The sequence below is a fragment of the Cnephaeus nilssonii genome, assembly GCF_951640355.1.
Source record: "Cnephaeus nilssonii genome assembly, chromosome: 9".
Classification (NCBI taxonomy): Eukaryota; Metazoa; Chordata; class Mammalia; order Chiroptera; family Vespertilionidae; genus Cnephaeus; species Cnephaeus nilssonii.
The window spans coordinates 28,381,657-28,407,681 of NC_137080.1; the positions used below are offsets into that span (position 1 = coordinate 28,381,657).

Consider the following 26,025-nt stretch of genomic DNA (forward strand, 5'->3'; position numbering starts at 1 on the left):
GCAAGCAGATGTTAGAATCAATTGAAATGGTTTGGTGACCACATTTAAGAAAAAAATTCAGATGATTCTTGATAAAAATATAATCCTAGGATTTTAAAATATTTAAAAATATTCATAGGTTATCACGTAGTAGAAATATTTTCAAAATTGTGCACTCAAATTTTTATACCATCTTTTAATCACATCCTTGAACCATCTCTATTATCCATTTCATAGGTGTGGGTTTTTTTTTTTCTAAATTGACTCACTTTTTTGCTTAAACATTTTTATTTGGATGGAAAAATTGATATCACTGTTGTAGAATTAAAGCATAACCACTTGTTTTAAAACAGAAGTGAAAATAAATATAGTGAAAACCTTGTCATTGGATTCTCCCTATATCCTATTGCTTTCTCACATCTCAGCCCCCAAAACCTTTATTGTCTTGTTTAAAAGGGAGAGGAACAAAGTGTTAGAGATAGATGATAATCTAAATAAGGTTTTTTTCTTTGATGCAGACAAATTTGAAATAATTGAAAAGAGAATTACTTGTTCACCTTGTGAATAAGTGGGATTTGATGTCATATCCTGGACTATCTAAGATCATTCACATACTGCCAACCATTTCCAATGCACTTTTTTTATTCCTTGGGAATCTGATATAGTAAACATTCTCAGGCCTATGATCTGATATAAGTGTGGAGCAAAAGTAGTTTAAAGTTGTTCGTATGGAAAACAATACAGTAATTAATAAATAATAATACAAGAATAAACTCTGTGTTTCGTGTACTCACAACTGTAAACCCACTTTTGCCCCACCCTGTATTAGAGAATTTATTTTGTTCACTATAAGAAAGATGAGCAAACTGTCAAATCTGTTTTCTACCTTATCTGCTTTCTTAAACTCTGGACTATCAGTTTTACTGTGTTCATCAGCAGAGAGTGGAGAGGGGTTGAAATTGGTTAACAATCAGACATATTTCTTCAATATATCAATTAAATGTGCTTTTCCAGCTTTTGTGAAATGTTCCTATTTTTCTGTGTCAAGATTTTTTTGTTTTGTTGTTTTCAATAGGACTTTGATATGATACCTCAGCTTATATACTAAGAAAACCTTATCTTTTAAGCTACTTTGCACAGATATTTCAGGAACTACTGGATAACCTAGTTATTTTCACATATAACTTTTAGCCTTTTCTATTACATTCTCAAAAAAGCTCTTTGATTAATTTTTGTTTCCATTCAAAATTATATTTTCTATGCTTGCAGCACAACTCCAATACTACTATGGGGGTTAAAAAAAAGTGTTAAACTTTTGAGAGGTCGGCAACCCAAGTAAGGAAATAACTTTGTTAGTCTTTATTGTTGTTCTTAAAACCTAGCTTACAAGTGATATTGTAACCCTGCTTTTAGTTTCTCACATGCACTTAAGTAGTCAAATCAAAAATTTCCTCTCATGATATTTGTATGGATCCAACAATCAATCTAGCTGTACTTAAAGAAATTGTGTGTGTAGGATGAGCAGGGCTCCAAGTCATATTACAAACACCACTGTCCTATCATAATTGTCTCATCACTAGTTCAAAGAAATAATCTTGAATCTAAGATAACATTTGCTTTATAAATGAACATCTATCTTTTCAAATATATATTTTAAAATCTACTTTTCAGCCCTGGTGGGTTTTATTCCTGGTCAGAGCACATACCTAGGTTGCATGTATTCGATCCCCAGTTGGGGTGCCTGTGGGAGGTAACTGATGGATGTTCATCTCTTGCATCTCTCTCTCTCTCTCTCTCCTTCTCTCTCTCTCTCTCTCCTTCTCTCTCTCTCTCTCTCTCTCTCTCTCTCTCTCTCTCTCTCTCTCCTTCTCTCTTTGTCTCTCTCTGTCTCTCTCTGTCTCTCTCTCTCTCTTTCTCGCTCTCCCCTTTCTTCTCTCTCTAAAATAAATTTTTTAAAAAATATCCTCAGTGAGGATTTTTTTAAAAATCTACTTTTCAAATCTGTATTTCACAACCTTGACTATCGAGTAAAGTATGTCATTTCTGTATCTTCCAAGAAACTCCAAAAAGTGTGTTAAGAAGACAAAAAGGAAAAATTAAATTGGAGAAAGACCTCCAGACAGGAATAAGATTTTTTAATATCATGTGTAATGGCAAATAATAATTTGTACTGTGATATTCTGCATGGCTAGAAGTGTTATCTCATTGGAAAATGGATATATTCTTACACACTTTTTTCCCCAAAGAAATGTCTCTCATGAATTTTTCTGGCCTGGGTGCCATTATTAGGAAAAAACACTCATCTTTTGATGTCTCTGGAACAAATGAAGGTTTGTGAATAGCTTTTCTATGGAGTCACTGTGGGAGTTGTAGCGTTTTTAGGGGAGACTGCGAGGATGACATGGAAAAGCCGGCATCACTGCCTTCACTGTGCATTTTCTGCACTGGCAGTGCCTAACAATTACTTTGCTGCAACTCAAAACCCCTTTCACCAACCCCTCAGTGGACATTTTATTTTGTTTAGACAGTTCACTCGTGGACATTCCTCAGGATTAATTATTGACTACATTATTCAAATTTTTAAAATAAATATAACAAGTAGCCTCTGCTGAGTAGTTTTCAGCTAACTATAAAAATATCACACTCTGAGGCTTCTGAGGAGAGACTACTTGATAATGATCCACAGCACAAGAGAATCTAACACAAGCTGCTGGGTTTTTTGGCATATTCACGTATTTTATTTGCTTTAAGCAATATAACGTTAAGGAGAGTACTATATAAATTGATTTAGGCCGCCTCAGATGTCTTTCTCATTTATAAAAACAATGAATTGAAAAAAAGTGAAGTAGAAAATATTTAAAATTTAAAGAAAAGTATCTTAAATATTTGGATGATTCCATAAAATTTCAGAAATGTCAGTGATATGAAACACTGATTTTTAGTATTTTGTAATATTTTACCAAGTGGGAAAGACTGCTAACTACTGTTGAACAAACACATGCTTTAGATCTCCATCTAGTGGCAGCTTTTCAGTTACTCTACTGGCATCAGGGAACATTCACAGAAGATCCCTAGGACTCTGAACTAAATACAGAATCCTGGACCTCTGCAATTTGAATTTCCTCTCCATCACTCGGAATGTCCATGTTTTGCTATAATGAGATCTAGAGTATAAAGGGCTTTTTTTGACCGAATTATTATTTATTTTAAATATATTTCTCAATGTTTCCATTCAGAATATTTTTAAGAGAATACAAATTCAAGATCATTCAAATACTTGAAGAGTTTTAGAAGCTAAAATAACCTAATTTTTATAAATTAATCTCACTTGGACCTGTATCAATTTCATATATTTATATGACATCTAGAGTGGTGATTATTTTTTTTGCATGAGATTCTGACCCATATATTGGAAAAACATTCCTTTAGTAATTGGACAGAAATTCACATTTTGGTAGATTTGGGAGGAATGTTTTTGTAATTTTTTGGTACTGCCTCCCCAAAATCTTTATTAAATTCATTTCTCATCATTGTTTTAATTATACATTTCTACATTTTCTATGTATATTTTACTCAAGACATACCAAAACATAAACATGAAGAAAGATGATTGGCTATAGAGGAGATGCAAATTTTTTTTTTCTCTCAGTAATCTATATTTTAGTAAGGTGCCCTGTAACAAGCATGTAGAGAGATGTAGCAAGTCCTGGCTGGAGAGCTCGGTATGTGTGTGTGTGTGTGTGTGTGTGTGTGTGTGTGTGTATCAAACTACTTTAAAGATTGCCTCCAAAAGAAAAAAAAAAACAGAACTTTCTCTGACATTGTTTTATTTTTAAAACAAGGTAGTACAATTGAAATTCTTTCTGCAAATATTATTTTTCCCCTCTACTTTGGTACAAATGACTACATTCATGAAATTTTGATGAAAAAAATATCTAGTGAAATCCACCCCAATAACTTAGTAGAAGTAAAGCTTTTTTTGGGGGGGCGGGGAGAGAAAGAAAGGAAAGGGAGAATAAGGGGCCGAGGTAGAAAATATGTGTAAGCCTGTTCTTTTTCAAGTTACTGCCTGCCCATCATCCCACTGGTTTTCACATGCCAAACTCTTTATAATGTACAAGAAAAGGGTAAGTTCTTATTATAAGAGACCAAAGTGTACATGAAAAGTCACTATTTTACAGACCATAGATACCAGAAATCTATAGAATTTAAAAATAGGAAGAAACATGCAGGTGATGATTTAGGAGCAATGAATGAATTATCTATTTGTATAATCAGTAACTCCAAGAAGTTGCAAAGGTCAATGAACATAAAGTAAAAAAATCTCAATTTTTCTGTATCTGTGTAGGTGTTTCTTTTAAATTGTATGAAATTATATTATTGTAAATTTACCTTAATAATTATATGGCTCTAAAATATAATTAATGGGCTAAATCCTATTTCTAATGGACAGATGGAATTATCTATAGAATTTCCATAGTGATTCAAAACATCCTTCATCACCCTGAGGTAAAAGTACAGAACAAGGTGGCAGAATGGGTAAGTGAACTTGTAAAATTTCTTTTTTGTTTTTATCCTGTTAACCTCTGGAAATCTGGAAAAGACCCTGCTGTTTGGCTAACTCAGTCCACAGATGATACTGGTACATAGGTGTTGTTCATTATAAATGTATAAATTGTTAAGTACGTGAGGTATTGTGCATATGAATAGAAAGAGAAGTGCATTTGAAAAAAAGGACAAGAAACTGAGCCTAATAGACTATTCATGTCCAAATAAGAAAATACCACACAAAAGGAAATGTGTGTTGGTAGGTATCTTTATTTGTTATTATAGGCATGCATTTTCAGCACTGTTTTTAAAAGTATATTTCTTATTTTATTATTTTTTTGAGAATTTTTAAATCAAAAACAAAAGGTATAAAAAGATATGCAGTAGGCCCTCGAATACGCCATTTCATTCATGTCATTTTGTTATAACATTGATGAGATGTCAAGATACTTAATTCTTATTTACATCAGTTAGCCTATGGTAAAATGAGTTTCATTATACATAATTTTGCTTAAAGTCACAGAAGCTATTGATGACTTTAAGTGAGGACTTACTGTATCATGAAAGTCTTCCACCCATCCTTGAAGCTTACATGGAGATGAACCTGGGAATCACTGTTTTTTTCTTGGGTTATTCCAGAATTTGTGCATATTAAAGAAAGTAAGATTATTTTATCCTTTTTACACTAAAAGTAACATATTTTACACACCATTCTACACTGTACTTATTTTTGTTATTACCAGATTTATAACAGTACACGGAGACCTCCTTTTATCTTTTTCTCTTTTCAAACACTGCATAGGGTTCCATTATGTGGCTGTCATTTATTTACGGCATCAGTTGATGCATATTTACAGTGTAATTTATTTAACCTGTATTATATTGATGAAAATTTTGGTAATTTTCAATTTAAAAACTTTAATATGCCTTTCTTTTTTCTTACAAATACAACACATGCATTTATTTTATTTTTTCTTCCTTATAACAGTCTCAAAAAATTTCTTTCACAGATTTCCATTATTTATTTATTTATTTTTCCTATCTGTTGTAAACTATGGGACTTTGAACTACTTTTTATATATAATGCTATTACAGTTAAACAGTTGTTGTGAATAAAGTCACTTGGATATACAATCTGAAGTAAGAAAAATGTTTTTTGATAGGTACCTAATAAATTTGTCCTTGGTGGCAAAAGAGAATTAAACCATTCTTTGAGACGTAGTGGTGACAATATATTATATACATATAACATATTTGAATGATAGGAAAACATAGTCTTATTTTTAAAGGTTATACCCTTTAAAACAAGTTGATCACAGGAAATAATAGTATGTAATTAACAACTCTATAAAATTGGGGGTAACAGTGAAATTCTCTAAGAAGTCAAAACACTACTGTTGACTTTTTGGAATCCACATTAACTATAGTGATTAATTTAAACACTAGAAGATATTTCATTTCTAAATGGAGAGTGGTCTTTACAGAAAGAGTATATTATTGCATCCCATTTTCTTTCTAGCATTGTTCTTTTTTTTTTTTTAAAGTCAGAGTGTTTTCAAAAGATAAAACACTTTATTTTCATTCCCAAATAAACCACATCTAATGTTATGAATCTCAAAAATTAGTCTTCACTGGAGAGTCTGCTTTAGAGAGGTATCATTTTACATTTATATTTATTTCATGCATGCTTTTCAACATAGGATCATTTTCATCTAAAACTAAGCTTTGCTGGACACTATCAGCTTAAGATGCATGATACCAAAGCAGATACTTGATAACAGAGAAAATATAAGTGGTGTCCCTGATTCATATTATTACTATTACAATATAAAAAGTTAACTTTTTTTTTGCCAGAATTTTCTAAAATTTACATTTAATTTTAGAATGCTTGCAAGTAATGCTAAATGTTTATATGAGAAGTGACCTAAAAAAGAAACCCTTTAGGAGTGATATACAAATAAGAGAATTTCACATCCGTAAGGAAATCCTGTTTTTTTATTGTATTGGACAATGCATAATGAAAATTGGTTATTTTTAATGAGAAGAATCATTGCTTCATTAAAATGTCTGGTGCTGAGGCCTAAAAAAGACTGTTAAATAACCAAATAATAATTAATATAGCTCCCAATATGTTGAATATACTTCTTGTTTATTTAAAGGTTTATACTGTTGACTTAGAATTTTTCTTAGTGCTAATATTTTTATGAGATTATAATTACTAGGAAAACATGTTATTGCCTCTCTGTGTTTATTGAATGAAGACTATGGAAGTGTTTATTGTTTCTATCTTCCCTCTTATAGCTAAGTTCTTAGTGTTAGGACTAACTCGGCAGCCCATTATAATGTGAGCTAGAGGGGAAAGCATAGTGTTTCCAGACAGACATGAGTTCCAATCTGGAATCTACTCATTCTTAGTTGGGTAACCTTGGGCAAGCTATTCCATCTCTGTTAGCTCTCTCTTAAGCTCAGTTTCATCATTTAAAAGGCAGCAGGGGCAGATAATACCTATCTCATTTGTTGTTTTGGGTCAAAAGAAATAACATTTGTAAAGTTCTTGGCATAAAATGATGTAGTAACTGTTATCTTTACCTTTCTTTCACTCCTTTTGCTCTCTGGGATTTTCCCAGGGTCTTATTCCAAAAACAACTTATCTTTTGGGAGGGAAGAAACTTGATTCAGATTTTTTTTTTTTAAGTATTACCAAAACTCACCCTTTTCCATTGTATTTTTCAGCTTAATTCAACCTTCCAAAATTGGAACTATACTGTTTACGTGGTTAATATCAGGTAAATGACAGGATAAATTATTTGAGAAATAAAAAGTAGTATCTAATTTTATACGACTCCATCTTTCTCTAATTATACCCACACACACTAGCACACACATATACACATGTGCCATATTGATAATCTTTCTACAAAAATTCTATGTTATGTTGTTTCTTTACACAAAAGCTTCAGTGTTGCAGCAGTAATTTAAAAAAATATATTGATTTTGGATCCTAATCATTTTATTTTTAAATTTAGCCTGTACTCTCAAAATGTATTTGTGATTTTAAAGAAATTATGTATATACTAGAAGTTTGGTGCACAAAATTCGTGCACAGGTAGGGTCCCTAGGTCTGGCTGGCGATCAGAGCTGATCAGGGCCTTTTGGCTGCTGGCCGGGGCCTTCCTTCCCAGGCTGCCAGCTGCTGGCCGGGGCCTTTCTTGATTCCACACCACCCTGGTGGTCAGTGCACGTCATAGCGAACTCCCGAGGGGACACTTTGCATAGTAGGCTTTTATATACAGATATATATATATGTGTGTGTGTATTATTTAATGAATATATTATATGTTATAATGTACCACAATTGAAAAGATTATAATTAAATATTAGTTTCTTCTCAGAACCCCAGGAGGTCATCTAGAGCATCCCCTGGGTTGCATGCACCCTAGTTTGGAGACCATTTTTTTTAATAAAGCATCTACAGTCTGATTGCAACCTAACTTTTCAAAATTATCTCTCACTCTTCTATTGAAATACTTCACTAAAGCTCAAGCAAATAGTAGCACCCACATATGCTCCTCTGCACCTTGTTTTCACAGTTTCATACTAAAAATAGCTTTCTAAAATGTATTTTGTGAACCCTAAGCATATATTCTATGTACCCAAGAGGGATAATAACACAGAGAAAGAGATCAATTGGTCAAATGAGTTCAGGAAGTACATTATTAGTAAATAAACTGAAGCAGCTCTGTCTATCTCAGATGTTTTAGTGAATCTTGAAAAGAGAGCATGGGAACATAGTTGCCTAGCTTATTTGAACATGCAGCTAGTTTTTGTCTCGTGCATATGAAAAAACTAGAACTACTCAGGACACACATTTGGAAATGCTGCCTTAGAATGTACATTCTGCCTCTTTCTTTCAACTCCTCAAATTTTGTTGTTGATAGTAATGGCAGATCGGATGATAATGAATCTATGTATTTTTATTTATAGTTTACACCTGACCTCAGGAGAGGACAAGATTAAAGTCAAGAGAAGCATTGGGACTGATCAAAGGTAACACTGAGAAAGTCTTACAGAAAGTGTAACACCCTGCCTCTTGCCCTCCATTTTAACACTCTGGTAGAGAAATTAAAACAATGAGATAAGAGAGAAACATTTTAATCACTTAGCACATTTAGATTATTTATCATTAATGCATACTGGTATCTTTCTTAGAGCTGAAACTGTAATATAGCAGAATGGATACAAGTATACATCTGATGAAAAATAATTCAGAAGTAGGACATTTTAAATGGATGAATTATTAGTTTTAGTATTTCCAGTTTTTTTTTTACAATAACTATTTACCTCTCATTTCAAATAGACCTTAAACAAAAAATAAAATTGTTTTAGCTTTTTTAAAACAAGGTATTTATGTATGATAGAGTCATGTAATAATATGGGCAATATGGGCCAAAATATGTCCTGCATTTGAAACCATCAGTTAATTTTCTGAAGTCTGCATTTTAAACTTATATCAAGATCATGACTTAAACAGGCAGATAATTTAATGGATATGGCACCGTATATAATCAGTTGGCATATAAAAAAAACAGATATTCAGAATGACATACCTAACCTCCTAAATGTAATAAATTTAGTTATGTTTATGTACTATTTTGCATCTCCATAGAGTTAAAAAGAAATTACTAGAAGAGCAAAAGTTTACATAAGTCTTGCTCTGTTTCAATTGACTGAATTTAAATTATGGATTTACAACCATAATGATGGAATACACTTTCTTTTCAGGTCACATATCATTATTATAAGAAGATAAAAATAAAATTTCAAACAAGAGTTAACCAGCAAGTTTTTTTGTTCTTTTTCTGTTCAACACTAAAATAAAATAAAATAAAATTTTAAGTTATATTTGAAGTTTATCATTCCTGTATATATTCAACAGACTGGATCGAGCCATCTGATTAGGGAAAGTTTTTATTTTGTCACAATTCATTTTCCTTTATGATCTGAGGGATAGGGTAATGTGTTTTAATACTATATTCTTGATGGGCGTTTCTCCTCTATGTAGCCAATTAATTTCTCCTCTAATCCTTATTGCTAGATCATATTGAGCCTTCAATAGTGAATCCAGCAGTGATCAGGATCCCTTGCTGGATATTGTCTAGCACTTGGGGCCACCCTAGTTTCGGGTAGTAGACTCTGTTAGGGGGTCAGCCTTGCCCTTTTTAGTTCATTTACTGTAATTCTTCCACTACTTGAAAGTACTACAATCAGCCAACAATAGTATATGGCAACACCTCAGAAACTCTTGCTTGAAAGAAATTTAAAATCATGGAGTCTTGGTTTCCTGTCTGTCAAACCACTGGGAAACTTCACAGAAAATTATAGGGAGAGTGAATTATAACAGTATATATAGGAAAATCCACACATTTAGTTTTTCTTTGGTATGAACTTTTGACGTTTGAAAATTTATTCTCATAGTTTTTCCTGCCCTCTCTTTTTTTCTATTTTTTAATGCTCTTAATAAACCTTTATAGTCCCTCATAGTTTTTCTAAAAACCATAGTCTACTAGTTTTACACATACTCTTTTTTCCCAAACTTGCCTTTCAATTTTATTGTAACACTTAACACAGACTAAAGCTTCAGATAACGCCATCACACTCCATCTCCTAGACAGACAGGAAACCAAAACCATAGAGACTGTTTTATTCAAATAAAGAATGATTGATACTAACAACAGATAGAACCTGACTTTGTAGAGCTACAAAATAGTTTTAGTTTTCAGGATGAGAGAGGAAAACAATCCAGATAAGACCTGTAACAATGTGTGCTCATTATTGAATTGCTGAATTGGGTATTCAACATCATCCACAATACATTGTGCTAATTATGTTCTCAATATTCAAGGAAAATAGAAGGTCACAATCCCAATTGGAAGTTCTCAGTAACTGGAGTGGCAAAACTTATTTTTCAATGATAATTTAATCAGTGTTTACTTTTTTTATAAGCCATGTTAAAAACTATTATGCCAGTTCACTCAAATCTATGTTTGAATCATCTTGAAATATATCTTATACATGAACATTAAGCAGTACATCATTTTGGAGATAAATAGCCCTTCAAAGTGAATTATGAACACAGTAGAGCATTTTGTACAGGCATTTATGGGGGAAATAGAACTCTTCTTTAATTTCCCCTAACCTTCAATAGCAAATATTTCACTTACTCTTTCTTTTTAGCACCACAAATATATTAATACTCTGACTTTTTCATTTTTATTGGTACATCCCAAATTTCATAAATAAAATCTACAATGCTGCTCCATTGAGTGCTTTATAGTTATTTTGAAATCAATGACTTTGGCATGTGGACAGTCACTGATATTGATAATATAATGACTTATGTCATATTATTCATTTCTCCTCAGAATATGAAGATGAAAGTTCTTTGTAAACCCAGAGTTTTCACATATAAGGGAAAATATTTCTCTTCTACCTGACAAAATAATTTCATTTAATTTTCCCTCACTGTTAAATTAATAGTTTTTATTTCTGCTATTGACTACGATTGTGATTATAGTTCAGCAAAAAATTGTATTACTTCAAATTATAGAGCCAAAAGTTTGGATAGGACTTTTAGGATACATCTCTATTTCCCAAGAAGTATATATTTTTTAAAACATTCAAAGTCCATAAACTTCTTAATATACTGGTCAATCACTGACTATATTTTGAATACTTCATAACTTTTCACCAAGTACTTGCAAATATTTCATTGAGATGGAAAATCAGTTATCACAATTCTGGAGAAATTATAACACATGAGTAATTTCAAAAGTTAATTGATCAATGTAGTCAGATTGTTGAAATTCAATTTTTCTAACAAACTTTATTTTCAGCTATAAAGAAACTAGAATTGACCATATGTCCCTTTCTTGCATGTATGCTATAAAATCCTATATAATAAAGAGATAATATGCAAATTGACTATCACTTAAACACACAAGATGGGTGCCCCATGTGGTCAAAGATGGCCATCCCCATGTGGACACAAGATGGCCACCACAAGATGGCCAGCAGGGGAGGGCAGTTGGGGGTGATCAGGTCTGAAGGGGAAGGCATTTGGGGGGGACCATGCCTGCAGGGGAGGGCAGTTGGGGGCAACCAGGCCAGCAGGGGAGCAGTTAGACATCCATCAGGCTGGCAGGGGAGTGGTTAGGGGGTGATCAGGCAGGCAGGCAGGTGAGTGGTTGGGAGCCAGCAGTCCTGGATTGTGAGAGAGATGTCCAACTACCCATTTAAAGGTTTAAACGGGCAGTCGAACATCCCTCAAGGGGTCCCAGATTGGAGAGGGTGCAGGCTGGTCTGAGGGACACACACCCCCGTGCATGAATTTCGTGCACCGGGCCTCTAGTATTACTAAAAGTGTTTTGCAAAAGAAATGGGTTATTAAAAAATAAATTTTTTAAAAAATCAGAGAATAACCAAAGAAATATGCATATATACATGATCCATGGACATAGACAATAGTGAAGTGAAGGCATGGGATGGTGTGGTAGGTGCTGTGTGGAGGGGGGTCAATGGGGAATAAAAGGGGTAGATCTGTAATACTTTCAACAATAAAGTTACATTTAAAAAATCAGTTCAAATGATAAAAAAATGGAGTGATGTGATATGATAGAATTATAAAATAATATCCTATAAAATCCATTTACATTGAGATATTGTTGACATTATCATTTGTACAGCAGTAGAAGTCTATGTGTGCCTTGGAATATCTTTTTAGTGTCAGCACTTTATGGTCATCCCTCTTACTGCCATATCCAGATGTTCTATTTTTCTACATAAAAACAGCCAATCCAACAACAGTTCTATCTACAATGTTTCCCTAGGTTGGCGATTTGGGCCCTTCTGGTTTACAATGCTACCAACAATCTCAATTTAGAAGGGAAAGTCATTCAGCAGAAGCTCTTAAAAAATAATGATTCCCTGGATGAGGGCTTGAGGCTGTATACAGTGAGTGTGAGGCAAATGGGTAAGTGCCTTTAATTTTTTTATTATATGTATTTTGCGTGACTATATATTCAGGTTTAATTGAAACAACAAATATTCTTTCTATGTGTGTTGTTTCCTTATTTAAAGCTATTTTTTTCTGATGATGAAACTTATCATAGTGGTGATATTGTAACAAATGGGTGACATGGTTAGCGTAAAAGCAATCAACTCGATACCTATGAATCTAAAGGAATGAACGAGGCAGGGGAGAGTTTATACTCCCTTTTAGGGATGCATTATAAAAATACTAAGGGTATGAGCACGATGTCAGGAGAGTCTTGACCAGATTTGGCTTCAACTTTAGGAAGAAAGAGAGTGTCTACTAGTATATATGCATATGAGAACACGAATGAGGTAAATCTTAAAAAAGGTAATTTCTTATCATAAAACATTTCCTTCTCTTATGTTTTATGTCTTCGTTAATGACACTACTTTGCAGGAATAGGCCAGAAATCTGGGAGTTATCCAGGACTTAGATTCAATTCTTATCTAGATAACATTCACATCCTAAGCTCCAACCTCACATGGGTACTGCTTGCACTGCCCCAGCATGCTGTGCCTCCTTCCTTTGTCCTTGCTCATGCTGCACTTCTCTACTCTCACCATCCACCTACTCATCACCTACCTAGTTTTAAGGAGAACACAGAGTCACCTCTTCTATAAAGCCTTTTCTGTCATCATCCATGTATAAATAGATGTTACCGCCTTTGAGCCACCACTCTATGCTGTACAGATACCTAGAGTACTGGAGACATTAGAAGACCATAGTACTTAACTGCACTTACATATATTTTCTTTAAACAGGAATTTCCTCTGGCTTGAGTACACACCTTATTTTCTTTATCTTCCCACCTCCCCCCATCACCCAGCATACTCCCCAGCACTTAAATAATTAAATAAATAAAGAAATGAGGCTTGATGGGAATATTATAGAAAAGCAAATGATCAAAAATGTGGACAGTAGAAAGTAAAGTTAGAAGTGAAAGAGAGGGAGGGAGGGAAGGAGGGAGGGAGGGAAGGAGGGAGGGAGGGAGGGAGGGAGGGAGATTTATTGTTCCACTTATTTATGCATTCATTGGTTGCATTCATTGTATGTACCCTGACCTGAGGTTGAACCCGCAATGTTGGCATATCAGAAGGAGGCTCTAACCAATTGAGCCACCCAGCCAGGGCTTATTGTTCTAATGTTATTCTATGATTACAACTATATTATGATTAAGTACGTTAGTAGAGATAAAAAAAACTTTGACACTTGGCCTTATACGCACGCAGGAGGTTGAAGTGGGGGAAGCTAGTATTCCTCAGTCTTTGGGACCATGGTTATGACTAAGGCCAGACACAGTGTAATAAAGAACAAGCATCTTCCCTTCTACCAGGAACCTCCCATCTCTATTGCGTCAGCTTACACAGTTACAGAGAACTCACAGAAATGGAAGAACACAAATCGTCATTGTCATCATCATCAACAGATTCTGAGCCTCTTTGGGAAAATGCTTGATTATTTACAAACAGGGCTTCTTGGGGGTGGGGTGGATACAGATGCTGCCCTTTCACACATAGATATCTCCACAAAGAAGTAGCTGATTAATGGTAGTTTATATATGATGAAGGATCCCTGTGAGGACAGCCCTTACTCTGTCTTCAAAGGCCAAGGAACCCCAGAATAACTCTCTCTGGATACCTTGACATGTAATTTATACCACCTAATTTAGATCCTATACTTTATTGTTCTCTGCAAGTGGATCTGTGAAGAAAAGTTTCTACTAATTGAAAAAAAATAGGGCTAACCCTTGGCAATTTTAAGGCTCACAATATAGGTGGGAAAGTCATTTTAAATATTCATTCGGTGACTGCAGTACTGGTTCCCAGCAGTATGATATAACTCTCTACGTTTCTTCAGTACTGAAATACAAGATTTTGTTGTTGTCATTGTTATTGATATATTGGTTTTCTTTTGGTGTTTTAAAAAATGCATTGTTATTGATTTCAGAGAGGAAGGGAAAGGGAGAGATAGAAACATCAATGATGAGCGAGAATCATTGATCAGCTGCCTCCTCCACGCCCTCCACTGGGGATTGAGCCCGCAACCCGGGCATCTACCCTGACTGGGAATCAAACCATGACCTTCTGGTTCACAGGTCAATGCTCAACCACTGAGCAACACCAGTCGGACTCTTTTGATATTTTTTATGTTGTAAAATCTGAATCATTTATAGGGTGGCACTTACTGAGAGAGTTTTCAAACAACAGGTGGGATGATTTGAGGATGGAGGCGTGTGTGTAAGATGTGTGGTGGTGGCTCACAGGTGTCTTCTGGCCATTCCCCCAGCAAACTAATAGGCAGAAGATGCTTTCCGAGCAGCTGGAGACTTTTCCGGAAAATATCCCCACAACTCGATGACATTATTTTATAGGCTTTCCCCTTTGAAAAATGATCAGAGGAGAATTTACATTTTGAAGTTTTCAGGACCGTTTTCATTTTATATAGTGTTTTTTAAACAAACTTTTATTGTACTCATTTTACCTGCTAATGATTTCCTTTAGAGTGATATATTCTCTTAAGTATATGTTTTTATTTGATGGTTGTGTAAGCTGTAATAATTTTTGCATCTGAAATGGAGTAAATGGTTATTTTTCCAAATTTCTAATTTTAGATTGTTACAAATTCAGAACACAAAAATCTAGTAATTTGGTAGTACATGAAATAAATACCTAATTAGCAGCATTGCTGTCTTGCTGTCATCTTGCACCTCTAACTTCAAAGAATAGATTAATGTTTCTCATGTTGGTTCTTATTTTCACATAGGCACATGTCCTGCGGAGGAGAATCCCAAAGGCTTTTACTGGCCAGTCATCCCACCTTCTGAATACAGGCAGTTTTGTCCAGGGAAGCCGGGCTTTTATGCTTCACGGACCTGGTAATGTCTTTATTGACTCTTGCCAGCAAACTCCACATCATCTATCTTCGCAGGGTTCCACATGTTGCACCACAGTTCCCAGGCATTGTTTATTGTTTAGAAAGAAGGGCAGGAATCTCTATGTGTGCCTAAATGATAACCTCCATGAGAGGTAAGGATGAGGCAGGCTACCGATAAAAGCGTTTTTACAGCACTACAGGAAACGTTTGAATTTAGCCTTCTCCAAAGAAAGATGGAGAAATTTGGAAGCCAGAGGGTATCTCTAGAGCAAAGCACCTTATATATGGATGAACCAAGCTAGCTGACAGCCTTTGGCCATGCATGTGAAATTCCAAGACTTTTTTAACTACCTGGGATAGCTATTGTTGGAGGGGGAAGAGGCAGCCAAAGAGGGAATGAAGGTAGGATCTGGGTCAGGGCAATTTGCTAATGGGGGCTGTCAGTGTAGAGATTTTCCCTGAATGTTTAACAGAAACCACAGGTCAACTACAAGTCAAATCCAGTTCTTTACCCTCAATCGCACCCCAAATTAGGGTTTTCTTGGTGGTGGCTTCGGAAACAGAAACTTTGCTACTACTACTGTGTTTTACACATGGTAGGAGGACAAGGAGTCTGTAGACATTGACCTGCGTGTCAAGCATGGCTCTGCCTCTTCCTGATTGAGACCTTGGAAATCCCTTGACTTATTTTAGTCTATGTTCTCATCTATAAAATGTGGGCTGTACTCTGCTTTATAAGTACATGAGTTATGTGAAATAATGTCAGATTTTACCTGGAAAGTTCTTAAAGCGGTACTTGACCTATGTTAGCAAATATGGCTTTAGCCTTAGTAACCTGATGCACCGAGAGATTAGCCTACAAGCCCTTGCTGGTGTTTTGTTTCCATGATTCACGCACTTGATTTTTTTTTCCAATAAGAATTTTTAATAGGAGTTTAATTTCCATATATTACACTTTTATTTTCAAATGAAACAGATATCAAGGCAAATTCTAAAACTTTTCATTACCTAATTTTGTCAGTTATATCATTTATGCCAAATATTTGAAATACTTTTTTTTGTTTGTTTCATAGTCATCGTGACCATTCCAACACATCTTTAATCTACTGGTTGGATCCTGATATCTCCAATTGTTCAAGTAAGTGAATAATCTTCTTCGGTTCTCAAAGACAAATGGAAATGACCTCATACTTCATGGTTTTCATCCTCTTCAGACATGCTCTTCTGCCATGTGATACTATTGTAATATTAAAAGCTAAGCAAATGATAAATTTCACTAACTTAAGGTAAAAAATACTGTTTTTTCCTCATTCTGATTTCCCATTGTATTCATTCTAAAAGCAGTTTAATTTTTTAGAGAAAACTTAAAAATAATATACACATTGATATTTATGTCAATGTTTTATAGTTTTGTATTATTTTAAATAGCAAATAATCACTTATTCAGTTATTCTGGGTCCATTTCTATTAGAACTATATGTAAATATTGGTCTTGCCAATATTTGCTTAAGGACACAATTTGTGTATTACTAAAGAAAGAAGTTAGTCTGTGTGTGAAGAAATATTATTGCTTTGTGAAGATTGTTAGAAGAGGTATACACAGAAAATTTGATATGCTGCTTAAACTGTGAAGTTAAATATCACACTTTATTTTATCCTGGAAATGATTTTAAAAAATAGACGAAACTTGGTATGTTGTTTTTTCTGTCTTTTTTTAGGGGAAGCAAATGAAGTTGCCAATCAGATTTTAAATTTAACTGGTGATGGGCAGACCTTAAACTCAGCCAATATTACCAGCATTGTAGAGCAGGTCAAAAAAATTGTGAATAAAGAAGAAAACATTGATATAAATCTCGGCTCAACTATAATGAATATATTTTCTAATATCTTAACCAGTTCAGACAGTAACTTGATTGAGTCATCTTCTGAGTAAGTTTTTTCTGGAGAGTAAATTTATTGGATGCATGTGTTGTTATATAATTTCTCACATATCTGAATGCTTTTTGCCCAGATCTCATCATTTAAATCTGTAGAAGATCCATTGATATTTCCCAAGATCATTCACAAAATGAACTTCAAAGTTTCTTACTTTTTTCTAGATATATAATTTACAAAAAGGTTAGGATTGTCACCTGGCAAGATATTAAATAATCTCAGAAAAGCATAATCAGTATTTCATTTTCATTTGAAAAATGTTAACTGGGTTTACTTCAATAGATTAATAAATTATCACAAATGTTCATTTATAACACCCCATTTTATTTATTTATTTATTTATTTTGCTTGTAAAGGAGACACTTAGGAAACACTCAGCTCACAGCTTTAAGGCATAACGTGGTCAGTGTAAGTCACTCTCCTATGAACTGTGGTATAGAATTACCACAGACATGTTATTGTACTTCTGAAATGAAAAAGTCAAAGGGAGAAAATGTACCTATTTTTATATAATTTCATTTGTTTCTAGTTATTTTACTTAAGATATTGCTATTAAGATACTTAATTTTACCTATTTCCTTCCTTTCAATGAAATTTCTTTATCAAAATTATATATTTGTTAAAGTGAATTATTATGTAGATAACTTATCTTAGCTACATAATAATTACAAACTATTTTTTACAGTTTCTTATAGTTCAAAAAATACTTTTGCGCATTATTTTCTTTGATTCTTACTCAGTTATGAGTAGGACATATATTCTTTACATGAGAAAAGAAAGACTAAAATAGGTAAAAATCAGACTTTGTTTAGGATGATTTAATTGTTGATTTTCCTTAAAGCCTATATTTTTCTCTTGAGGATATATTTATCACTGCTTCTGTGTATTAAGTGCTATTTTATGGTTTGGGTAATTTTGTAAGATCAGCCATAAATACACAATTATTTTTTGGTTTGTATTTTGTCTTGCAGCAAATCATGTGTGTGCAGGTACCTAAAACATGTCACGTAATGGTGGTATTATTTGTCATTTCTTTAGAGCTTTAAAAACCATTGATGAATTGGCTTTCAAGATAGACCTAAATAGCACATCACATGTGAATATTGCAACTCGGAATTTGGCTCTTGGAATATCATCCCTATCTCCAGAGACTAATGAAGTTTTAAATTTTAGCATCAGTCTTCCAAGAAATAATGAATCATATTTTCAGGTATGAGCTAGTAGTTTCTTTAACTTTAATTAGATAGATAGCAACTTTATGATCACCTACAAGTTGCTCTTCAAGAAGATGTTGATCTGAGGGATGGCAGGCAAGTTGGAATGCCGACTAAGGTATGTGGCCACATAGAGGAAATATAGTTTCAGAACCTAGATGATAGAGGTAGGCAGTTTACCTTGAGGTGATAGCAGAACTAAGTATGAAAGTACGAGTGGGGTCCACCCTTTTGTGAGTGGGGATTGAGAATAAGTTCATCTAGAAGAAAGAACTTTATTAAGGGCCCAAAAGTGGGAAGGAGCATAGTGTATTCTCTTTGCCAGTGGCTTTCCCAGGTGAGGGTTATAATTAGAAACCTGGAGAACTTGTCAAAACAGAGGGTGGGATCCCATTCCCAGGGATTCTAATTTAATTGGTGCAAGGTGGATCTCAAAAATTTGCAGTTTTAATACGTTTCCATGTATGGCTGATACCGTTGGTCTGAGGATCGTGCTTTGAGAACCAGTGATGGGGAAGGTTGGGATGATAGTGAGGCTGGACAGGAAAGCTTGGGCCAGAGTAATGAAGCCCTATTCGACCTGCTCAAGTGATACTTTGGCAAATAATGTTTAAGTTTCTACTGTCTGCTAGACAGTGTTAGACACGTGGGCAAATAAAATTATTGAAACAGTGCCCTTAATATGGGAAGACACACGGTGACATGGAATACTTCTTAACTGTGGAGAAAAGCCAAGATAAAATATTTACAAATCTGGATGTGAGGAAGAATTTTATCCTGCTTTAGACTCAGGGCTCTTTAGGGTAACCCCAATTTGACATTGTAAGAGTGAAAACTCGGTCAGCCTCAGTCTCATTCCAAGTCCATTTGCAAGAAAACACTCTTTGGCCAGATCTGTGGGCTCAGGAACAATGGCATCCAAGTGTTCATAAAATTTCAGCTGCTTCTCTATGTGGCGATACTCATTCTCAGCAATCAAACAGATCAACTCACTTTTTTTTTTTTTGGTAGTTATTTTTCACTGCATGTTTTGAGAAAGCTCAAAATTTATTAAGTGTCACCCTGGCTGGAGTGCCTCAGTAGGTTGTGCATCATCCTCTGCACCAAAAGGTCAACAGTTAGTTTCGCAGTAGGGCACATCCCTGGGATGTGGGATTTATACTGGTCAGGTCACATACATGAGGCAACTGATCTATGTTTCTCTCTCCCCATCCCCCTCTTCCCTCTCCCTCCACTCCCCCTCACCTCTCTCTTTCCTTTCCCCTCTCTCTAAAATCTATAAAATATATTTTACAAAATATATATTAATGTAAATCTAACTCATATTTGGAATGTTAACTGATTTTTAAATTTCTCAGTTGCCTTAGTTAAAATGCTACATATGGGAAGCCCAATGAGATGCATGCCTTTGTCCATAGGGGATTCACCAGGAGGGCAGTGACAGGGCAGCCCTGGGCCTAGCCAAGGTGATACTTGCAGTCGTTTTGCCTTCCTCGGCATGTGGAGTAAGTTATCATTGCGATTTTATTGTGATTACTCTACCAATTTATGTCTGTGTGTGACAGATGGATTTTGAGAGCAGACATATGGATCCATTGGCTTCTGTAATTTTGCCTCTAAACTTACTTGAGAACTTAAGTCAAGAATATTCTGCAATAGTTAAAAGAGCACAGTTTACTTTCTTCAATAAAACTGGACTTTTTCAGGTAAGTGTTCATTAAATTGTTATTTTTTTTCCATTGCAAATTGTGCTCCTTTGCTCTAAAGGAAAATAAAAGTTTAGCTTCCTTGGAACTGTATTATGACCTAGAAAAATTAACCTACTATATTTTGAAAAATGAAACATGTTAAGGTTTCAGTATTTGATAACAGATAATTGCATGCTTATGAACAGATGTGTCCATTTAAATATTTTTAATAAATCAGATATTAGATTAAGACTTGCATGATACAAGTATAAATGGAATTTATGGAGAAGGTACTATTTACCATTTCTTTTGTTAGATATTTTATTTAAAAACTCTCCAGCAGTTTAGATCTTCAGCGTTAAAGAAATCATGTGCCAAAGGAAAGGTTTTGTTTTGTTTTGTTTTAATTCAACAGGAAGCACTGTTTACATAGTGAGCAGCATTCTTGGCTTTAATCAGTTTTCCCATTTGTATTTCAAATGTCCTTTGGCCTTCACACATTCCCAGATTGGGGTGGCATTGTGCTAAGCACATATTATCATTTTTATTGGCATCATTTCTAGATACTAGGAAGTCCACTGCCAGCAAACACTGGTGACCTGCGATTACCTTTGAAAGTACAACCCCATCTAGGGCAATTTTACTCAGCCCTCTTAAAAAAAATAAACGTTATCTATCATGTTGAAGATACCAGTGTCTATCGAACAGAGAGACCCATGTAAGAGAAAGTGGCCAGTCTCAAGGAGAGTTGACTGGTTTCTAACAGGTCTGCCCTGCACGTCATGTGTGGCGCAGTGGCAAAGTAGGCCACCGGTGAGTAAAAGGAATACCATGGAATCATTTACAGTAATTCATCACCAAACTTTAAAAATTCATCAGTAAATGTGTTAGGAACAAGCTATATAAAATTTCTGAGTAGATTAAAAATGTCATTACCCGTCATTACTCGGAAGGATTTAATAGCTATGAATGCAAAAATACTGTATTTGTGAAAAATTATTTGAGGCTTACAGTAATGTCACCTTTAAAACAAAACAAAATGCAGTAGGCATCACAAAATGTGAATGGTGGTTCGGCCAGGGCGGGTGTCGATTAGAGGGCAGGTTGAGCCCAGCAGGAAAGGTTTAGGACACCTGTTAGAGGTGTAAGAATCTGTCACTATTTCATTTTGAGACGTATCCTCTCCACACCATCTTTTCCTTCTCCTTTGGCGTTTGCCTGTCAATGTTTTCGTTGGGAAATATATGTGCGTGTTTTAAAGTGAATGCCTAGCAGAGTAAAGCAAACTTATGGGTTCTATGCTTTCCTCTTCACACACTGAACAAAATTCGAGGTTTGTTTTTTTTAAAGGAAAGGCTGCGTATCCCCAAACGATAGCTGACATATTGAGAATGACCACACAAAAGTAATAAAAAGCTATATTCTAGATGCTGAGATTCACCTGGCATAGAGGAAACCCTGTAATTATTCCAAAACAACTGAGTGTATAAACTGCAATGGGGAATCTCAGGAGGTTTGACAAGAAACACAAGGGGGAGAAGAAAGTTGAGGGATCTCACTGGAGAGTCTGTGGTCCCAGTCGTTTTGTGCACAGACTCACTAATTGGGTTCCTGACAATCTTGTCTCCGAAGTGGAAGCTACAGCAAGTATAGAGTCAGAGAAGGTGGACGGTCTGAATGGAGCTTTATCCCATTACATTTAGGGCAAATCACACCGTCCGGCTTTCAGCCTGGGTGTGCAAGATGAATTGGTTTTTATTTTCCGCAACATATTTTCTTCATGCTTCTCTAAAGGAAAACGACTTCATCTGTTTTCTAGGGCAGGGAAGTGACCTAATTGTTTCACAGCTTTTTATGAGTTTATATTATTTATGGCGGTGCATTGTTTCAGATGGTAACTGGCTGGCGTCTGTCACAGCCATCAAGATGAAGTTTTATGAACATCGCCTGCTGCTCTGGCTCAGAATGTTCTCTCAAATGTATTCATTATAATAAGGGAAATAGCAAAGCCCTTTCAGGAAAGGCAGCGATTCGAACGTATAAACAGGATGTTCTATAATTCAAGATCTTAAGGGTAAAAAGTGCTGACAGCTTGCTTATTTTGGAACAGCGGAATAAAAGTGTGTACTTTTGACTAATACACATTTTTTTTTTCTTTAAAAGGATGTAGAGACCAAGAAAGGCACCTTAGTGAGTTATGTGATGGCATGCAGTATTGGAAACATTACCATCCAGAACCTGAGGGATCCAGTCCGAATTAAAATCAAACATACACGAAACCAGGTAAGAAAACACTGCAAATAGTGATGGAGTCGAAGCAGACTATTTCAGGGAAACATGGGGCTGTTTCTTTTTCATGAAAACAAGTAACTGACACTTTTTTGGAAGGGAACGGTTTTCCTGAAAGGGCGGAATGGATCATCACGTAGAGATCTACTATCACAGTAAATGGTGGCAACCAGGGGACGTCCGCCTTATCCAGGACTCAATAATCGGAAGGAGCATGGGAGTGACGAAAAGGGCGCCTCTTGCTAAGAAATGACGTATATTACTTGAGATAAATTAGATGCAGATGCAGTGGTACCATCCTGCCATTAAAGGTTTTGTTTTTTTAATATAGTTTTTATTTTTCAATTACAGTTGGCATACAAAATTATATTAGTTTCAGGTGTACAACCCAGTGATTGGACTTTTATATAACTTACGAAGTGATAACCTTGATAAATTTAGAACGTGCCTGGCACCATACCTGGTTATTACAGTATTATTGACTGTGTTTCCTGTACTGTACTTTACGTCCCCTTGACTATTCTGTAACTACTAATTTGTACTTCTTAATCCCTCCCACCTCTTCCACCCAGCCCTCCAGCCCCCCTCCCACCTGGCGTTTGGTTGTTTTTTAAGGTCAAGATCACTGCTAGAGGGAGCACAGAGCGGGAGCAGGGTTGACTTAAGTTTTGAGAGGTTAACAGTTGTCTACAATCTTGGCAAATGCTTTCTTAATTGCCTTATTACCCTGGCTATCATCTGTTTATATGATAAAGTTCCATGGGGGTTCGTGTTGTCCCAGGTGGTCCAGGCACGGGTTATTCCCCCTTTTTATGGAGGGTCCCAGTCACGATTCCACCATTTATTAGGCAGGCAGGAAGGCGGGCGGAAGTGAGCTGGCTGATAAGGACTGAGGCTTGGAAGTTAAGTCATCTACTCACTAGCTCTACTTTGTCACGAAACCCTCCGACCTCCTTGTTTTACCTTCTGGCCTCCTTTGTTTCAGCTCCCAACTCCTTTCTCCATAACAATTTTTTTTATTGTGGTAAAACATACAAAACAAAATTTACTACTTTTAAAGGCACAGTTTGGTGACATTGAGTACACTCACATTGTTCTGAAACCATCACCACGTGCATCTCCAGAACTGTTTCATAGTCTCACTGCACCCATAGAATAACTCCCCTTGCCCCTCCCAGCCCCAGGAACCACCATTCTTCTCTCTGTCTCTGAATGTAGCTGCTCTAGATTCCTCGTGTAAGTGGAATCATACAGTATGTGTCCTTTTGTGACTGGCTTATTTCACCTAACATAATGTTTTCAAGTTTCACCCATGTGTCAGAATTTCCTCCCTCTTTAAGTCTGAATAATATTCCATTGCAGATATACATATGTACATACATACATACATACATACATACATACATACATACATATCTCCCTCATTTTGTTTATGCATTTTTCCATCCATGAACACTTTGATTTCTTCTACCTTTGGCTATTGTGAATAATGTTGCTGTGAACATGGGTGTGCAAATACCTGTTTCAGTCCCTACTTTCAATTCTTTGGGGATATACTAGACATAAAGGAGAAGTTTAAAGAGGAAGTAAAATTACACTGTAAAGAGTCTTGCTAAGTGCACAGCATTTTATGATGGGGCATATATAGTAACCTTTAGGTAAATGAGTAACACAATTCCTCATATGGTTATAGTTGATTTCCACCTGAAGTCTGTGTGAGAGGAGGTTACCCCTGGATTGCCTGTCATTCGTAGGTCCTGTTGGTATGACTAATGCTGACCCATTTCTTTGTGAAAACGTTAGCATTTTACTCTTTTCCCATATCCAAACCATAGGATTTTTCCATTTATTTTAAACACAACGTCACATTTTTATTCTTATGTTAATATAGGCAGTGCCTAATCCCATCTGTGCCTTCTGGGATCTGAACAAAAATGGTAAGTTTTCAAATATATTGGCTGTCTTAATAACAACTGACTTTTAAACATTGTTAGACACCCCCGTATCCTTTCATTCCACCCCAAACCAGAGTGAGTCACAATATAAGTGTGATGTCAACTGAGCTGCAAATTTTAGTTTGGGTAGCTTGGGAACTAAATTCTAATTCATAAAACTTTTTATGCATTGCAAGAGGAAATAGAAAGGCTTGGCTCTTTAAAAATGCAAACAACCGCTTTAATTTCAGTTATTTATAAAATAGAGTAACATTTGTATTGCCATTTTAGATGAACATCGATGTGCACTTGATCTCCCCTTTCTAGGACACTTCTGAGGAGGCTTTGCGATGTGCATAGGCATATAATTAGAAATCCAGCTTGAGGACCTCAGATTATGGGAGAAAGCCCACGGAAGGGCTGAAAGAGAGGAATGGTTATAATAGCTGTATACCACTTGGAATAAGTGAACTGCCACTAGAATGACATTTGACAATCAGGAGACAAAGGCAGAATTCAGAGTGTGAGGTGTGGAGATCTCTTTGAAGGGAAGGACCAGTGATGAAACCTCCCACTTTTACCCCCTAAGAGTCCCCTTCCCTTGGGGTCCCCATTGGGATTATCCTGCTTTTTGGCAGAGATGTAGCCTGCAGATGTCCAGACCTCTTTTCTCGATACTCTTTCACAGCTGAAAAGTTTGTTTGTTTTTTGGTTTTTTAAAAAGTATATTTTATTAATTTTTTTACAGAGAGGAAGGGAGAGGGATAGAGAGCTAGAAACATCGATGGGAGAGAAACATCGATCAGCTGCCTCTTGCACACCCCTTACTGGGGATGTGCCCGCATCCAAGGTACATGCCCTTGACTGGAATCAAACCTGGGACCATTCAGTCTGCAGGCCGACACTCTATCTATGGAGCCAAACCAGATAGGGCGGAAAGTTTTTTTGTTTGTTTGATTTTTAGTTGCACAGTTTTGAAAAGTTCCTGATTTACTAGTTACATAATTTAAAATGATATTACCTTGCATTCTTAAAACATTCTTCAAATGTATGAACTGCTGACATTCCACAGCATAGTATAAAAGTCAGGACAGATGTATTAAAGGCATTTATCAGAAGTTGCCGCTACGCACCACTGCTGTGTCCATGATAGAATGTTCCAAGAAAAGCCTTCCTGTTCTCATCTCTTCACGAAAACATAGACTGACCTGAGGGGGGAAAAAGTTGATTTCTAGAGATTTCATCAGTATATAACATGTTTGAAAAGGAATATTCCCTTTTAGGAAAGTCTGTCTTATAATATACTAGGCATTAAACTTGAATCAAACTTTGGCAGAGTCCCTGAAGCACTTCAGTGGAACACAGTTGAAAACCACTGGCGAGATCATCTCTAGCTGCCCACCGAGCACTAACACTCAGTGATTCCAGGAATCTAAAGGCTGGGGAGGGTTGGAGGCGGAGGGGGTGGGGTA

General features: G+C 35.6%; 1 protein-coding gene across 8 annotated transcripts in view; it reads left to right on the forward strand.

Annotated features, from left to right (window-relative positions):
• ADGRG6 (adhesion G protein-coupled receptor G6) overlaps positions 1–26,025 on the forward strand; it is a 142,176-nt gene that overhangs the window by 86,828 nt on the left and 29,323 nt on the right. For all 8 annotated transcript variants that reach the window (XM_079779860.1, XM_079779861.1, XM_079779864.1 and 5 more), the window contains 11 exons: positions 4,433–4,518; positions 7,261–7,313; positions 8,512–8,574; positions 12,414–12,556; positions 15,383–15,494; positions 16,567–16,631; positions 17,212–17,422; positions 18,467–18,638; positions 20,208–20,348; positions 22,494–22,613; positions 24,511–24,556. In XM_079779860.1, the coding sequence (XP_079635986.1) occupies positions 4,433–4,518; positions 7,261–7,313; positions 8,512–8,574; positions 12,414–12,556; positions 15,383–15,494; positions 16,567–16,631; positions 17,212–17,422; positions 18,467–18,638; positions 20,208–20,348; positions 22,494–22,613; positions 24,511–24,556 (1,212 nt within the window). The remainder of the gene's footprint in view (positions 1–4,432; positions 4,519–7,260; positions 7,314–8,511; positions 8,575–12,413; positions 12,557–15,382; positions 15,495–16,566; positions 16,632–17,211; positions 17,423–18,466; positions 18,639–20,207; positions 20,349–22,493; positions 22,614–24,510; positions 24,557–26,025) is intronic.